Here is an 18830-nt window from a genome sequence, read left to right on the forward strand (position 1 = left end):
AGCTGGTTGTGGTTATAAGTATTTGTCACATGTATTTATTATTTAATTGTTATAAAAGAATTTAAAATTGTTTTTGTTTGTGCTCCATCCATTAAAAATATTTGTTGAACTTTATGTGTTAAATTTGAACCCACTGGTGTATCGATTCTTTTAAACCCCTGATTGAGAGAACGTTTTGATTCTGTGAGGCATCTTCTCTTATTGTCTCTCAGAATGACAGAAAAGATTTGCAGATTAATGGTATCAAAGTATACTTGACACATTATTTGCATTAATTGTGAAGAAAAAATTCTCATGCAAGAAAAATTTCTCATGCAAAAATAGATACATTAAAATTACAATAATTTATTAATTTTTATTATTTAAAAAATTTATATCTCACTAAACCTGTCAGCTGCAGTAGCTAAATCATAAGTCTTCCTCTCTGTGAAAATTTGTCAAGTGGGGATAGAGAACTTGCGGGGATAGAGCAAATAAAAGACCCTTGTAATTCCCTGCCAACCTTTCCCTGAGGGCCTACTGGAGGGACCCCAACTGCTAAGGGACAGATTAGTGGAATTTCCTAGTTTGGTGAAATTATTTCACCTGCCAAAATCTGCAAAATAAGTATGAAAAGAAGTTTGTCCATAATTTTCTGCTCTATTTGACTGCAAACATCAAGGAGATTGGTTGATATCTATGCATTTTGGCTGTAACCCTTTCATGCAATTTAATATGTACATTCAGTCGCCAGAGCGTGTTGAGAGCATGACGAAAGGACAGGCTAAAACCTCAAGGGAATGGAATGCAACTGCTAACAAGTGAGTGAGGGGCTAGTTGTTGGGTAAGAACAGGCCATTCCATTGTCATTGTTGGCCATTGTCCTGTACATGATAGAAAGAGTTTGGGTGGTAAAGGTAAGAAGGGCTCAGGAGAGCCGGTCAAGAGTATGTAGTGGTTTTTCCCACAGTCAATGACTCTATTCATATGTATGTGTCCTTCTGCTGAAGGTTTAAGGAGAGAAATAGAAATTTTGGAATGATTAACTTCCTATATCAATACTTACATTAAGGATAGAAAATGAGGTCAGCATCATGTAATTAAAAATTGTTTTACCTAAAATATAAAATAGAGCAACATGTTCTACAATTAGTAATTGGTAATCATTTAGTGTAGACATTACCTTGAAGAATACAGTGTAAATAACTTTGAGAATCCTTCTTAAGCTGAAAATTCCGATTTTCAATCCTTTATTATGTATGTATAGCTGTGCCAATCCATTGTTTTTATATATATTTTGGACATTGCACCAAAGTACTCAGAACTAAAATCACCGGGAAAAACCTTAGTTATCATCTTGTGGCCTAATCTCAGGAGAATTTTAGAGATAATTGAAGAATACCACAGGTAGGCCTTAGTGAATTCTGAGAATAACTCAAATGGGTATTATTACCTACTCAAAGAGATATAGGCAATATCCATTTAGCATCTTCTGGTAACCTAGTTGCTTGCACTGTCCATGGGGGTGGAGTTTTTGTGTGCTACTACAGTAAGAAAATAAATTATTCCTTACTAGAACTACTATTTCACTTTTAAGTATTCTTCAAAAGAATAGTACAGCTTGGTCAACATGGGTCTCTTAAATTTGAGTTTGGATGAAGTATAGTTCTTTGCAGTTGTAATACATGTAAGGTTTATTGAATAACTGTTTGCCTCTTTCATTGAGCTTCTTTTAAGCCACTTTAGTTAATTTATTTATCTCAACTACCCCCGAAAACAGCACAATGTAGCCTTTACATCGGGATTTCAAACAATCATCAACAGCCGATCACACACACCCATGTCCTGGAAGGGGCAACCTATCCAGGCGGGACTAGTTCTCACATAATTATAACGAATTTATTGTTGTGTTCCTTTGCCTTTGTTAAGGCAAGACATTGGACCTAATAGATGTGTTGAAATATATATGACATAGTGTGAATATGCTGCAATGGTGTCCAGAGCCATTATCCTGTGAAAATGAAATTCATTTTCACCATGAAAATGACATGTATTGGTTTTTAATTGGGGTACCTCAGTCTCTGATACATGCAATCAAAAAGAGGTGTTCCTATTTACTCAGGTGATACAATAAGTGATCATTTTAACAATTGATTGTCATGTGGGATGAAAATGTGAATGCTGAGGTGATTGTGTTCTCGGAAGTATGTAATTTATGTAATTGATTTATGGCAGTAAAATCTTTTTCTCCAGCATATAAAATTTGTATTACACTAAGCAGATTTTTATGATGAGTAACTTACATTTTATCCAAATTTTTAAGTTTTACAAGTAAATATATCTAAGACCTGAAGGATTGGCTACAGTGTGCTATTGTTCATGAGAGCAATGTAGGAGATTATCAAATTGTGATAAATATCTTATTTCTGCAATGTATGTGTCAGTTCTGAATTTTTTATTGACCATATGTGTAAATTTCTCCTCCTAAAAATAATCTCTCTGACATGAAATGAATAATTTCGACTGCCAGCCTTCTGCAATGCTTGAAGTTTTAGCACTACTTTGTCTATTGCCAGCATGGCTTTCTCTTTTGTTGTTGTCAGTTTGTTTCATTAGTTAGAGAGTTACGCTCTTTCTCTGATGCACTTTCTTTTCTTGGAGCTATCTCTTGTAATTTGTCCTCATCAGCATCTTCATTTGTCTCAAATATTGGTGAAGAGACCTTATGAAGTTTCTTGTCAATGACTGGCTCTATCTCTGGAACATCTACTGGGACGTGAGCTTTGATATCTTCATTGTCAGGTGTTTCTTGAGTGCCTTCATGAAAAGAGGCTTCGGGTTCAACGGCATCTTCCTCATTCTCAACTTCAGTTAGTTCATCAATCACTGTTTCATCAACTTCTGTATATTCCTCAGCTTCTTGCTCAGCTTGTGTTTCCATAGCCTGAAATTTCATGCAATGAAGTAGTAATGCTTGCAGGGTTGATTGATTTAAATCACTTTAATTTAAATCACGATTTTATTTTAAAAAATCTGGTGATTTTAATCATAATGTGATCTATATGTTTGATTTTTAAAGAGTCAAGAAAAGGAAGCTGTAAGTGTATAATTTTGATTTTTATTTCTTAATTAATACAATGAATCGACAGTTATCAGCACAATGGTGGCTCTTAAATAGAAATGATACTGTAGGAATGCATGTAACATGAAAATTTTAAAAAATGGCTTTGGTTAGAATACTAGTGTATCCATTGAAAAAAAATTGTTTTCTGATTTAACTTCTAAGCGTAGGCACCATACAAAGTTGCAATTACAGAATTTTTCTAAACTTCATATGCTTTAGAACCGCATAATATTGCACATTTGATACTTCCAAAGGCAATTTTATATTATGCTGGCGTAATTTTTAATTTGATACCAATGGCATTTCCATAGTTCTCTCCCCTGATTTACTAAAAGTTGTATTAAGTTTAGAGTATGTTGCCTCTTATTGTTTCTGCAAACGATCATTCTCCAATATGCTGCCCAAATAGTTAGTTTTGCAAATAACTGAATTTTTGATGAATGGAGAATCATAAAAATCTCATTTAAATCAATAAAATCCGATTTAAATCAAAAAAATCAACAAAAATGATTTTTTTGAAAAAATCATGATTTTTATCAACCCTGAATGCTTGTGTTGACTCGTGCTCTTCTTGCCAAGGGCTCGTTTTACAAGTTAATCAATTAATTCTGTGTTAAATCACTATTTTACGCAGAGATATAGAATGACAAGCTTCTGGTTGGAAGCTCATATTTTTTTGCTAATATACCTCCACCTCAGTTGATTAAAGGAATACATATTACAAAACCAAATTTTACTCTGTACTTTGAGGCAATTGGGGTAAGTGATACTTACCATTTGCTCAAATACTTTTTGTCTCTCATCGAGTAGTTCCTGAAGTTCTCTCCTTCTCACCACCATCTGGTCTTTGTTTCTTTGCCAGTGCAGAAGCCATTGACTTAAATAAAGTATTGGGTCTCTTGGTCGTTTCAGGCAAATATCGGTTAGTGCTGATGTTAATGGCTCTCCTAAATGCCTCTCAACATATTCTCTTTCGTGTGCCATTTTCAATGGCCATTTAATGTTTCCGGTTAATTCCAACTCTACAAAAGGCAATGTTATTTAAAATTATTTCAAGAAGTTTATAGAGAATTGGATATGGATGAACCTAGTAGATTTGGATCATTGTATAAAGTCTCATTTCTGTAGATATAAATCACCATTATTTAATTACTTTAAACGTTCTAAAGAGCTGGTTACTTGAAACATCAACCCATATGAGTTAATGTGTGAATGTATTAACAATTTTGGTGTACAGGAGCAGAAAAAGTACAAATGAATGGACCAAATTAGAGTAGGTTCTAGTTTCTATTCATGGATTTTTACAAGTTGGATTTTTACGTAGTCTATTTTCACATTCATGCATTTAGATATTACTCTGTACAGGTCATTAACTGTGTAACCAAGCATTGCTATTAATGCTAGGGTTTCTGTGACCCTGGGTAGTGTAACCTGCATCTTATGCTGAATTAAATTTGATCCAATCCTGCCATCTTGAAAGCTAACATTTCTCTATGGGTCTAGGCTGTTTTCCAACTATCATTACATTTACACATCATCCCTCATATTTTTATTCCTCTGTAAATTTCAATGAGTCACGTGGACTGTGCAACCCCATGAGTGGTTGTTGTCTTGGTTTATCAGGGAAGAAGGGTATTGAAGGGATAACCGAGGAGCAATAAGTTGAGTAATAATGAGTATTTTTACACCTTAGTTTATGCTATACGTATATGTCAATGAGTCAGTAAAATTAAGGTTTTTTTTGTTGATTTCAGATTTTCATGACTCTAAAATTTTATACGACGTACCCTACTCATTCCATACCACCCATGCCATTTTCTCAGTTCATCCATTAGAAAGGAATGATGGCTGAAGACCTTGTCTTATGCCTCATGCTGTTAACCCCTACTCTAGTTCTTGGTCTCTTATCCTCACCATGCTGTATTAACCATGTGGAAATTGGCCTTATTTGCCATCTTACTCAAATTTACACATGTCATTAAAAAATTTTGCTTCAGTTTCTCTCATTTCCAATTTCAAATGCCTTAAACATATCCATGTTAAGTAGAAAAAAATTTGATTGTATTGCAGATCCCTCAAGTTCATAATTCTTATTATTGTGTTGGTATTTCTGGTTTGTTTCTTTTTCAAATGCAAACTGGTCTTCGCCCAAGCATTCATCTTCTCTTCTCATAGTTTGTGTAAAGACACACATTAACCACTATGTGCAATTTTGTTCAAAAATATAGCCAAATGTGGAATGAAACTAATTCACCTTTCTTGTATGAAGTGGGAATAAAAATTGACTCACATTGAAATTTTGCTATAGACAGAAGTCAGTCATTGCATTCAGGAAGAGTCAGTTAAAAATTTTTGTTGTGCAAAATTTCAGACATCAGCTGGACTTACTCGTGCATGGCTTTAAGAGTTCAGTATGAGGTGTCATATAGTAGTTCTCCTAGACTTAGTATCTTATCCCGTCAATGCCCACAGGTGCCATATGGCACCCAGTGCAGTTTGGAGCCGATACTTTTGCAATGCATATAATATGTGAATTTTAGCATACATACATAATTTTAGCACATACTTAGTTGAAGGTTTCCCTATATTATTCAGTCAGTTTGAATTGTGTTCACTGTGTTGAGCTCTTATGTATCATATTTTATAAAAATGAACTATGTGTGATAAAAAAAAACTTTGAGCACTGATGGGTTAAGGATCAACCAAATTCAAATAACACCCAATCCTAAATTCTTGTATTTACTGTTCTGCTTGAATTTAATTCGCTCCAGCCATTCTTCCTTTCATTAGCCTCAATAATGCTTTCACCAAGTTAGTACTTTTTCCCAAGGCCCAGCTCAAAGTCCAGTTTCTACTATATATTTCCTGGTTGGCAGGTCTGTTCCTTTCAATCTCTACCAGTTGTCATCTCATTCCAGTGCTGTAGTTGGGCCGGTACGGTATACCCCCTAAAATCCAAACTCGTTATTAGCGTACTAGTTAAAATACCTTTGTGGCTGGATGTATAATACATGTTCATCTGTTGGAATTTTTGGTGAGTACCGCCTAAATTTTTTTCCAACTACAGCACTGTCTTATTCCCCCAGATAATAGTTTTAGCATTCAGTTTTTTACAGTGCTACGTTCTACTGTATATGCAAGAGTATGTGATGGTGCAATTGGTAGCACATCTAGCTGCTGATCAGAGGGTCACGGGTTCAAATTTTGGTTGAAGCTTTCAGGCAGCCTCACAAAAGTGTTTGACAAGAGTGGGTTGCTGTATTAAGCATCCATCTTTCAATCATACATTACCAATATTCCTTAGCCTCTTAAATTAAAACAAATTGATACTATTTTCTATGTCAAATATGTTATCTTGTATTAGAATTAATGAAATACAATAATTCCTACACTACACTCTGCAACCACCCCTTTCCTTGTCCATGGCCATTTCAACTTTCTCTCCCATCATTGTAAGGATCTTTCCTACCAATAATTTCTATATCTTTCTCCAGTATTCGTATTCACTTACCACTTCGCTAGGGTTACCGTAATGCATACGTGTATCACATCGATACAAATTTTGATAACCCTAAATTTCAATCACTAACATCCTGTCCAGGGGCGGATCCAGGATTTCTTTCTGGGAGGGGCACAAGCAAGGCCGTATCCAGAATTTTGTTCTGGGGGGGGGCTCAAGGATACCTAGTTATACAAAAAGAACAAAATGATAATGGGACCGTATTAAAAATCTAGCATATTTTTAAGGGTCTGGGGGGGGCACGTGCCCCCCCCCTGGATCCGCCTATGATCCTGTCAGTAGATGATCAATGTCTACTCACCTATTATGTATTTAGTCTAGCGTTACCGCATACTTCACTATCCCTCTCTTCTCCTCTGCTGTTTAGTTTGTAATGATATCCCAGACGAACTTGATATAAAACTTCAACGCCAATTAAATTCCTGTGTCGCGGGGGGTGGGTGGAGTGCAGTAAAGGAACTCCTGGTAAGTCATCGCGTCCGCCTGCACTCTCATCCCTCCCTGACGCAACACTCTCTTGTGATCAATTTGTCCCTTGGACCCCCGTATTGATATAAATATGGGGTACCCAAAGGACAAGGGACCCCTTCTTGCCATACCTCTCCCTGGATCTGCGCCCTCGCAAGACCCAAAGATCCTCCTCCCAACCACCGGGCTCAGATTTTGCTGTAAGATGTGAGCATGTGTAATAAACTTCAGCCAACAAATAAGTACTTATTATTTATTCCTTAATGTCACGACAACACCTGTGTAGGATTTGTGTTCAACCTTCGAAGAGATATACATATATCGCCATACCAAAATGAAATTGGATGGCTTTCTACTAAAAAACGACAAAAATATTTCCTCGCTGCTTTCCTTTACATACTTGTTTCTTTACAAAAATCCAGAATATTTACATAACCTATTTAAAACGAAACCTAAAAATACCACTATGACTACAAGATCAGATGCTAACTTCATCTATTATCCCACTCATCGCACAACTTCTTTCCGGAAGTCATTCCAGGTTGCAGCATCTCTGGAATAATCTACCAGATGATGTTAAAAATACTTGGTTTTTGAAATCGTTCAAGGCAAAAGTTTATAGCTTATTACTTACTGCTCCATAATAATGTATCAGTTAATTGAATAAAAATGTGTATCTCTTATATTTCTTTGGTTGTTTGTTCTTTTCATCATGTTACTTATTGCCGTTCCTAAAACTTCTTTCTCGTTGGTTCTGTGATTTGTCACTGGAACATTGTGTATCATATGTTTTTCTTTGTATAATGTTGTTATTGTAGTGTAGTGATGATATGATTTATTTGTAAAATGGAACTATTTTGTTTTTTTCCTGTTAATTTATCTCTCACAATGAGTAAGTTGAGTTCATTTCAGGTTTAATTAATTCTATACTTAAATCTACTCTAAGAATTTGTATAAGTTAATTGTATATGCTCTTACAGGACAATAGTCCTAGAACAATAAATATCTTTTCTAAATTCTGTATAATTATCGAATGCTAGCACTCTGTAATCCTCACTTCTTTTATTCTCACGTTGCACCATCCTAATTGGTTTTCACATGCTCTGGCTATTTCATTTCATGTCATAATCTTACATAAGAAAGTCAACATTAAAAATGGTATAGCCAGGTGAGGAGTTTGAATAATGAAACCTACATAGAACAAAAATCAGATTGTTGATAGTCTCTGGTTCCAACCCATTTAAGTAGTAGGGGAGGGTGGGGCACAGTGAAACATGGGGCAGGGTGAAACAATTCAAATTTCCCTCCTCCTGACAATTCTATGAATTAGTGCTCTCTGTGTTATATTAAGGAACTAACACCACAACAGCTGCTGCAGTCTCATGGCTTGTGCTCTTCTAGTCTCCTGTTGATGGATCAAAACCTATTTTAAGGTGAGAAAAGTAAATAATTCCAAAGAATTATTTCACACTGACAAACTTTTCCTTTTCATGGGAAATCTTAACTTATCATTGTATTTACTGTTACCATTTCTTAAGTTTTGGAGACCACCAAACATATTTCTATATCTTCATTTGTTTTCATGCAGTAAGTTTATTTATTCAAGATGGCCTGGTGGGGCACACTGAAACAAGATAAATGGGGCACAGTGAAACATGTTTCACTGTGCCCCATGTCTCATTTAGGAAGAACTATTTGACTTGAAATATGCAGTGTGGATTACTATAGTAATTATTATTGTTATTCTGATGGAATTTCATTATTTTCAGAATAAAGATTCCAAAAATGAGGAATAGAATAAGAAAGAGCCATATTGGATCCTTCACAGATGGTGAAATGCGCGCTGCAGTTCATCTTGTTCTGCATGAAAACTATTCAATCAGGAAAGCAGCCAAAGAATGTAATGTCAATTATGTAACACTCAGTCGGTATGTTTATTTGTTTTTTGCATGTGAACATCTTGTAACATTGAAAGTTTTCTGAAAATTTTTTTAAATTTCAAATAAACAGTAAACGTAAACTGACATTCAAATTTTCCAAATAATAATTTTGAAAAGATTCTTTTCAGGTATGTGAGTAAGCAAAAAAAGGCTAGTGATGAAGGGACTGGTGAACATGTTCGCATGACACCAAAATATCAATCCAGATTGATTTTTACAGCTGAACAAGAAAAGTGCTTGGCTGACTATTTGATAACATGCTCAAAACTCTGTTATGGTCAGTCGACTCGTAACACTCGAGAGCTAGCTTATGAAATGGCAGTGGTGAACTCTATACAAGTGCCAAAAAACTGGCATGATGACTCTGCTGCAGGTTTAGACTGGCTACGATTGTTCTTGAAGCGAAATCCAAATTTAAGCATTCGGCAGCCTGAAAACTGTTCTCTTTCTCGTTGCACATCATTTAATGCACACACAGTGAAAACATTTTTTGACAATCTTGGTGCAGCCTTAAGACGTTCAGAATGTTTTGGTGATGGTTCCAGAATATGGAATCTAGATGAAACTGGTACCTCAACAGTCGTAAATAAGTCTGCCAAGGTGATTGCAGAAAAGGGATCCAAAGGGGTAAATAATGTAACAGCAGGTGAAAGGGGAACTCTAGTTACTACATGCTGTTTTGTGAGTGCATCCGGAAACACCATACCCCCTGCATTTGTTTTCCCAAGGGTCAAGTTCAGTGATCATATGTTGATCAATGCCCCTCCTGGCTCTCTTGGACTGACATCGAAAAGTGGTTGGATGACAGCAGAAATATTTCCTGAAGTTATTAAGCACTTCATCAAACATACAAAAACAAGTAAAGAAGACCCTACACTGCTAATAATGGATAATCACCAAAGCCATATTAGTATACAAGTAATAGATTTGGCAAAAGAGTATGGCATAATGATTGTGACTCTTCCACCTCATTGCAGTGCCAAATTACAGCCCTTGGATGTTTCCTGTTATGCTCCATTTAAGACCTATTATGCCGCAGCAGTTGATTCCTGGAACAAAAGCAATCCAGGTAAAGCTCTTTCCATCTACCATATTGCAGGATGCGTCAATTTTGCCCATCAAAAGGCTATGACTCCAGCTACTATTATTAATGGATTCAAAAAAACTGGAATATATCCATATAATAGGCACATTTTCACCGAGGCAGATTTCTTGAGTAGTTCTGTAACAGACCAGCCTTCTCCTGAAACTGAAGAGTGTGACTTATTGAGCCAAGAATTAAGAGCAACTGCAAGTACTTCCAGTTTAAACAATGGTCAAGGTGAAGATAAAAGAACTTTTCAAAGTCCTGCTCAGTTCAAGGGCTATCCTAAAGCCGCTCCAAGGAAAAATTCAACCAGGAAAAGAGAACCAGGCAAAAGTATGATCATAACAGACACACCAGAAAAAATCCGTATGATGGAAAAGAAAAATACAGCTATAGGAAAAAAAACTTCTGAGGCAACTAAATCATGCAGAAGTTTATTTAATGCCAATGTTGCCATTGATAACTGTGAGGGGCCCCATCAAAATTCAGACACCACGTCAGAGGGAGGACTTTCAAACCCCTTGGAAGGTAATGAGGATATTTTAGAAGGTTTTGGAAATAAAGTAGGTACAGTAAAAGTTGGTGATTATGTTTTGATTGAGTTTTCATCGAAGAAAAAATTCTACTATGTAGGTAGAATAATTAAAGAAGCAAGAAAACACAATGGCGCTGAAGTTACATATTTACGAAAAAGTTCCAAAGTGCCAAATTCATTTTTTTTCCCACATATTGAAGATATAGCATCTGTCAGCATGAAAGACATTAAATTAGTTTTACCACCTCCTTCTTATCGCAAAGGAACTGCAAGAATGAAAAGGTTTATTTCATTTAAAATTTCATTTGCCAATTTAGATGTTCGTTAAGCTTCTAATTATCACTGACTAAGGTGCAGTTTGTTTCATGTTTTTTAATCCATTACTGTATTCATGCATTGTGAGTTTCATTCTAGTGAAAATATTGCCAAAGGTAAAAATAAATGGTATTATAAAATCTGAAAAAATGTGTTTCACTGTGCCCCATAAGTAAAAAAGGCCCTGTTTCACTGTGCCCCACACATGGGGCACAGTGAAACAATTGACATATCACTACAAAAATTGATGTAAATCCATTGCTTTTTTAAATAATTCCATTTTTTAAAGTAGGAATAGTGAAGAAAATGACAAGCACCATTTATATATTTTCATTGTTATTTTATTTTCAAAAGCAATGTTTTTATAGGCAAAATAATAATTTTTGTTTCACTGTGCCCCACCCTCCCCTACATAGCCACCATAATGAACTCATTGTTTTCAGATGTAAAGACAATGAGTCACTTTATCACTCTTATTTTATTAAAATTTTAACCTTTTACTTGTAGCTCTTATTTTCTCGGACGCCATGACGTGGGTCTAAATATGTGCTCTTAAAGGTACATGCATACCTATGGGATCAGATACATCTTAGATGCAGTTGTAAATTTTGACCTGTGACTAGCTGCCAAAGGGCGAGCCACAGGGAACTTACCCCCTAATCCCTACTAATCTGCAGTATAAACTCCTAGCATTTATAAAAAAGATACGGTAGGAGGTTGGTTAATGGCTCAATACAACATGCCCCGTTAGGCTGTGAGATTTTTGTTCTCAGGCCGAGGCCAAAGAATGTCAGTATTTATTTGAGCATTGCCAGTTGCATGAATATTATACGAGCATGCAGTTTGTCAAGGATCAGGAGTATTGCCATGAAATTCTGTATCCGTGACACAAGTATTTCATTGTCCATTTTCCTTGTCGGTATCAATGAAATAGAAACATCTTGGACGGAATGCCTTGAGATGTAGCAGACGGTTTTCCGGCTACAGACATCAGTTGAGTTATGAAATACGCATGTCGTGAATGCGCAAATCCACAATTTTCGTACTTCTTTTGTGATAATCATGGCAGACGTTCAAGGTAAACGGAAGAAAGTATCGAAGAAAAACAAGAAAGCATGGAGAAAATTCATCGATACAAAAGACGTAGACGCATTTCTGGATGAGAAAAGACAGGAAGAACGCATAGGGTACACAATTGTGCATATTTAATGATCACTTTATTCTGTAATGGTTTCGTCAGCGTGGCTGGCACGGTGTTTATCGCCGAGGCTAGGATCATATGCCCTTAATTTTGCAATGGATCAATTAATCGACTTTCGAGACCAATTGTAGTGTTAAAATGCCATAAATATTATTTAAAATAGTTGGAATGGCCGCAAGAATTTCTTTCGGAGCCTTCATGTATTTGTGACACGCTGAGTCTCCGCAATTGTTGTGAACTTATTGTGAAATTTGCTGATTTTTTTAGCCTTCCAGTACGGCATTAAATTAACCTTTGGATTACGCTAAGTAGCCACTATCCCAATTTCTATATACTGGGTGATTAAAAAATGAATATTTCAATCCAATATGTGCGTATTTCCAAATTTCAGATCATTTAAGGATGTTCCTGATGAAGAGCTATTTTCAATTGATGCGGCGAAGAAAGATGCCAAGGAAAAAATCATTGCGAAGAAGAAGGAAAAATTTCTCAGACCTTACAGATGCCTTGAGGTCCTGCAACCATCATCAGCTGTACCAGATCCAATTACCAAAAGGTAATGACGTTGGTTTTTCTGTGTGCGTTTGTTTGGCGAATTTTTTATCTGATGAAAAACTTAGTGATAACAATGCTGGAGTTTGTTTTTCATTGTTATGGAAGTATCATGGGTTACGGTTGCTACTGGTATCCCAAAACACTTCAACTTCTATCCAGGAAAAAATAAAAAAAACTCCAAACGTTTCAAATTATTTTGGCATGTATGATGTAGTTGAATATTTCGTCGTGTCTGCTAAAACAGGTTGTTGTTTGATGAGCTCTTATTACAAATAAGTGGTTTAAATTCTCGATAGTCTACAAAAAAACACTCATTTTTTTAAATTTCACCTCATTCATCTATTCATAGATCTATTCTGTTGAAATAGATTTCAGTAAATAAAAACATTATCCCCTCTAATGATTTATGTGATGGTGATCTTTATTTGACCATCTCCCAATTGATCCTGTGTTAGTCTCTATTGATGTATAAGGTGTCTTTTCATTTACATATTGCCTGAAATGGGCAACAAAATCAACCTTAACCACATTTAACCACACTTAATTTCCAGTCTTTTGGATAATTGAGCGATACAAGTATATGTGCAGTCGAATTTGATGCTCTGTAAACTAAATAATCATCTACTTTGCATAAAAACCAGTTACATCAAAAGTTTATTATCTGACCTCTACAGTTATTTTAATTTGATGTCTTAGTAATGCTGGTTACATGGTAGTAGTAGTAGTAATAGCAGCACTAGGAGGTGAAATTAGGACCCTTAAGATCTCTCCTACCTTTAACAAGTTGGACATTCACATCTATACACGCCCTGGTTGATTGAAGCATACCCAGGTGGGATTCCCTGCAACCTCTTAGTAGGAAAGTAAGTGTGCTATGGACGAAGTCATGCTGGCCCGAGGTCAATAGAGAATAGACCTTTGTTGATGCATGTTATCTGAATGAAATTGAGAGCTTCTTATCTAGATCATTGAGTTAAGTGCTGATCGTTGCTTTTTCACCTTTCTGCTGAGCTCAATTGTCTATTGGAACAACTTTTGAATTGTTGCGGTGTCTCTCAGAAAAGTAGACTTTAGCCTTGCAAATGAAGTGTCCACAAATACCTCCACACTTGAACATGCATTTTCTGATCACATGTACAACTGTCCCATACAACTCCATGGATATTTTTATGCTAGTCTATATTAAAATTCTATTGTTCCGTGAAGCTTTCCTCCTGTTGTTTTTTAACGAAGGGAATGTTTCTATAGCAGGTACTGAATATTTTTCTTATAGTGTTTTTAATCAGTCGTGAATTATAACTCAAATTTGGTAAAGTTAGTTTGATTGTAAACATTTGAAATTCATTCCCATTATAGGAACAAAGGAAAGCCAGCTGAGGAGAGGAAAAGTGATTTTGTGAAGAGAATGGAAGAGAAGAAGAGATTGGGTGGTCATTGGAGAAATAAACACCAGAAAATTATTCAAAACAGAAATTTAGCTGATGTTATCAGGAAAGACAGGCTTAAAAAACATGATTTTACTAAGGACTTATGGGCTGAGACTCCTAAAGATCCTCCAAAGGAAGAGGTAGATGTCAGTTGGATCAGAAAGGGGGCATATGTCCATGTTTTGGCAAATACTGGAAGCCGCATGAAAATGAGGCCTAGAACAATGGAAGTTGAAACATCTGTACTTACTCCTGTAGAAGCCCCTCATCCTGGTATGTTGTCATCTTATTACTCTGTGGACTTTCTTCCATTTTTGAAGTCTAGTGATTTGAATATTTGGTATCATGTTGATTCTGCAGCAATGGATAGCATTTTTGAGGAAATTCTTGGCCTTGCATTATTATAATTTTGTATGCGAGCTGCATAGTTTTTTGTCACTTTGTTACTTTCTTTGACAGGTACTGTCGGTTATGATGTGTGTGCATTTTTATGTGAAGAATGATCGTAGGCTTTCCTGGCGTTTAGAATTGTGGAAGGTTACACGGGATGTCCACATTTTTATGTGGAAAATTCTTTCTATATTGTCACTCTGGTGATGAATTCATAATTTAATTGAAGATATACTCTTTGAATTAGCAAAGATCTCCATTGATTTCATTTTTATTGGTCTAATTTCTCAAAATATCTCATCTAGTTAGGCATTTACTCTTATAACTCTTACCCAATCCTTCAAAATGCTTGCATTTCCTTAGCTTACCTTACTCTAAAATGAATGGAAGAAGTTTGTGGAACAAGGGGGTAATTTGCAATGAGAGAAACAGAAAACTGTAAGGAAGTGATGGATACAAGAAGGAATATCTTTAAAATCAGATAAGAAATTTGAAAGTAATTTTCACATGTAGCCACGATGATCTTTTATTCCTCTAAGACATTACGTATTATGATCAAGATAACTTTTCTTGTAATTTAGACTCACATAATTTTCTGTATCCCATGTCCGAGCAAAGTTTTTACACTATCTAATTACATATCTACTAATTTTTGTATGAAGAGAATCATTTATTTTTGTGAAACATCTGTTTTTGTTTTTAATAAATGAAAATTAGCTATCTATTTTCATCCTCTGTTTTAGGAACTTCATACAATCCCACATTCCATGAACACCGAGAACTCCTTTCTAAAGTGGTTGAAGATGAAATGAAGGTAATCAAAGAGGAGGAGCATTTGGACAGAGTGATAACAAACATGATTCCTAAAGTCACCCGTGAAGAAGTTGAGGTATGTACTGTGGTGCCCCACTTTTATTTTTTGATAGTCCCAGTTAAACTTTTGAAATATAACCTAACATTTAAAGTCCTTTAAAAAAAAGTTAACAGGTCAGAGTCTAAAATTGTAAAATATTGAATTGATGCTGCTTTGACAACTCAGTGAAGACTTCTCCCTATTCCATGGAATAAATGTTTGCAACCCTGCAACTGCATTAAAGCTATTCTAGACCCTTAGAAGGCGAGAGAAGGACTTAGTAGGGGCTGGTAGATTTTGGAACCCTTCGGTTTTACAGCATAACCTCTAATTTTTTAAGTCGAAGGGACCCAAGTTTCTTAATTTTAAAACACGATTGGTAAAGTAGAGATTACTTTTATCTGTTGGGGGTTGCATGAATTAGTCACATGATGTAATTACCTTAAAAATATCATCCTATTCAACTAGTATTTGAGTGAAATTGGGCTAGAGTTGAGCATATGTATGTACATAGTCGATGTTCTTTATTCAGCTATGCTCAGAACTGTGGATACCTTAGATAGAATTTTATATATTGATCTATGCATTAAAGAAGGTTCTGACAGTGAAGTTGATTTGAATAAAGTAAAACAAGGGTTATGTATTGACTTGCCATTAGATTGTCAACAATGGATCCCTAATCCAATACCTAGGCATTTTTCTCATTCTCTCCCTTGCTAAAATTTTGTTCTAATATTATTATAGTCACCTGTTAACAGTATGTGGGTGTGACAACTTTCTGTATATGATAAGTATTACTTTTTTGCTATAAAACCTTGTGTGCTGCATGCAGTTATGTTAATCCATGGCAAGCATTAATAAGGGATCCATAGAATAGGGTGGTTTCCTATTATTTTTTATTGCCTAAATCGAAAGATTATTACTCCTGGAGTACGTATTTCACGCTTTTAGATTTTTACATGACGATATCTATTTTTCGCGATTAAATGAAAAGTGAAAATTTTCAAGCGTGCGAAAACGCGATGCGTAAGTATGAATGCCGGGAAATCTCTCCGTGTGACGTATTTCTGGTTCCCGCTGCCGCCCTGTGAGGTGACCTTGAGGAGAGTTGAGCGCTGATACGACACAGGTCGCTAGCGGGTAGCTGAGTACTCTGCTGGCTGGTAGCGCTTGGCTTAAATAAGGATTATTAATACCTTATCAAATGAAGAAAACATTCCGACCTTAGCCAGTTTTAATAAGTGATTATTAAGACATGTTTCCCTGAGCTCTGCGCCTCAAGCATGCATTGGTAACCTCAGACGATGTATAACTCCTATCTTCTCGTATAGAAACTAGGTCCCTGTGACGTCACGTGGAGTGGCATCGCATGGGCGCCAATCTGGCCTTTTTCAAATGAGGATAAAAATGGACCATTGCCATTCGTCTAAACCGGTATTTCTAAAACAAAATAATTTGTATATTATGAATACAGTAATGATGGGTAACGAATCGCAATCAATGCCTTTCGTTTTCTTTGATGAAGGAAGCTACCCTATTGTGTGTGGAGTGTGACTATGGAATAGTTTGATTTACCTATTTTGTTGTCTTCATGTTGGACTCCTTAATTCTCTGTTTTAGAGTTACTGATTTATAATATCTTAATTTTATGTAAAATGATTGCTTTCCAGGAAAATTGGTTAAAAGAAATGTCTCAGGGACTTCCAGAATTTGCAGAACAGAAAGAGGGTGAAGATTCAGGGGTGGAGGAAGACAGTGTAGAAAGTGGACATGTCGGAAACCCTATTGTTACGAGGGACAAAAAGAAAACATTGCAAAAAAGGAGAAAAATTCGTGAGGCCAAGGCTGAAATTATAAAAAGGAGGGAGGCAAAATTGGAGAAAAAGAAGCTTTCAGATATTGAGAGGTATTATTGATTGTGTTGCCTTTTGTTGTGAATTTTATTTTTAACTCTTTGAATCCCGAGCAGATAATATATTGAGCACAAGATAAGAATTTTTTGTGTAATAATATTTTGTGCTGAGGTATTTATTCTTGAAAACATTCTTAGTATGAAAGTAATTGAATATTAATAGCTTTATAATATTGTATAATGTAATTTATTCAGTAGTTATTATTTTTTTCTTTCATATATTTGCCCACTTATCAAAAACTTCGAAAGTGAGAAACCTGCATTTTATTTTTCACAGTAAAGAGTAAGAAAAAATTGTAGGTTTTTTATATTACCAATAGTATTTCCTTTTTAATTTATGCTCTGGGCTAAAGAATGTTATTATGAATATTCGCTAACCATGATTTGTATGTGATTAGAATGTATCTTTAAAATATACAGAGCTTGATATACCTAGGTATCAATTCACTCCTTTGATTCATCACTTTGATGATTTTTGTAGACACATATTGTAGCTACAGGTGGCATGTGCTTGCCTTAGCCCATCTTGACGTTTCAAGTATGGGCCATCCTTCTTTGAAATCAGAAATGTGTGTTAAAAGATCCTCTTCAACCGTGCTAATATGAAGGATGCACAGAATGTTTTATTGCATTATACATATCCTGTGGTCTTCAATTTGTAAGGCAAGCAATTTTTTTTGCTCAAAGCATTCAGCCATCGCATTTACTTGAAGTAAACAATTAATATGAAGAAACTTTCAAATTAATTCTTTTTCATTTTTAATTGGAAAGTTTCTTTTTAGGTGTATTGAAAAATGTATGCATGTTCATTTTTTATTGATAGGAAGATAAAGGTTCTGAACAGCTTGCCTAACCATTCTAAAAGATCTTCCATTAAATACACCAAAGGATGAAGTTTGCCATGAAAAAATATTATTTGATTTGAGTACTTTTTTGATACAGTTCTTATACCTTCCATTGTTAGGAGTTTATGCAAAGCAGTAATTGAAAATTAGGAAGGTTGGTCATTTCAAATGTTTAATAGTGGTGAATGTGCTGGAATTTCAAGTTTTGAGTTGGGCTAGCTTGGTCACCCCTGGGGTATGGTTATTATTTTAATGAAAGTCATTTTAATTATAATCAATATTCTGATATCAAATATTTTTGGTTTTTCACAGGGTGAAATTGCTCAAGAAGGACATCTCCAAGAGAGATCAGAAGTTAGAAATGCTGCGGAAGAAGAGAGAGCGTGTGAAGAAGGCAAAAATTGTTCAACCTAAGATGCTAAGTAGTCATAAATTTGAACCATTAGAAATGGAGTTCAGCATGAAAAATGACCTTGCGGGAAATCTTCGAAATATCAAACCAGAGGGGAGTGTTCTAAAGGATCGTTTCAAGAGGATGCAAGAAAGGAATGTGATTGAAACGAGAATAAGGCAAAAGTAAGCTTTTGTTTTACTTTCATTTTATCATATGTAATGATGTAACAAATTGGTTAATAATCTATTTATTTTAAACTGGTACTGGTTATTATATATTCTCTAA

At 35.4% G+C, this 18830-nt stretch overlaps 3 protein-coding genes across 4 annotated transcripts in view; 2 read left to right on the forward strand and 1 right to left on the reverse strand.

The window, feature by feature from the left end:
• On the reverse strand, positions 1–12753 carry LOC124167815 (DPY30 domain-containing protein 1-like). The gene is made up of 3 exons (XM_046545851.1): positions 12665–12753; positions 3878–4125; positions 1–2923 (listed from the first exon to the last, which is right to left on the reverse strand). Exons 2-3 carry the CDS (start codon positions 4085–4087, stop codon positions 2579–2581), a joined length of 555 nt encoding a protein of 184 aa, XP_046401807.1. The 5' UTR covers positions 4088–4125; positions 12665–12753; the 3' UTR covers positions 1–2578.
• Positions 8343–11100, forward strand: LOC124167812. Of its 2 annotated transcripts, XM_046545847.1 has the most exons (3): positions 8343–8524; positions 8861–9019; positions 9160–11100. In XM_046545847.1, exons 2-3 carry the CDS (start codon positions 8877–8879, stop codon positions 10979–10981), a joined length of 1965 nt encoding a protein of 654 aa, XP_046401803.1. In that variant the 5' UTR covers positions 8343–8524; positions 8861–8876; the 3' UTR covers positions 10982–11100. The 2 variants fall into 2 exon arrangements, with proteins under 2 accessions (XP_046401803.1, XP_046401804.1); XM_046545848.1 differs by lacking the exon at positions 8343–8524 and having other exon boundaries at positions 8929–9019; positions 9149–11100.
• The window catches only part of LOC124167814 (ribosome biogenesis protein NOP53), an 8730-nt gene continuing 1892 nt past the window's right edge, over positions 11993–18830 (forward strand). Inside the window, exons 1-6 of the mRNA XM_046545850.1 lie at positions 11993–12155; positions 12561–12725; positions 14081–14424; positions 15285–15430; positions 17065–17300; positions 18464–18727. Of these exons, the coding sequence (XP_046401806.1) occupies positions 12031–12155; positions 12561–12725; positions 14081–14424; positions 15285–15430; positions 17065–17300; positions 18464–18727 (1280 nt within the window). The 5' untranslated portion in view covers positions 11993–12030. The remainder of the gene's footprint in view (positions 12156–12560; positions 12726–14080; positions 14425–15284; positions 15431–17064; positions 17301–18463; positions 18728–18830) is intronic.

This window comes from Ischnura elegans, chromosome 11 (assembly GCF_921293095.1).
Source record: "Ischnura elegans chromosome 11, ioIscEleg1.1, whole genome shotgun sequence".
Classification (NCBI taxonomy): Eukaryota; Metazoa; Arthropoda; class Insecta; order Odonata; family Coenagrionidae; genus Ischnura; species Ischnura elegans.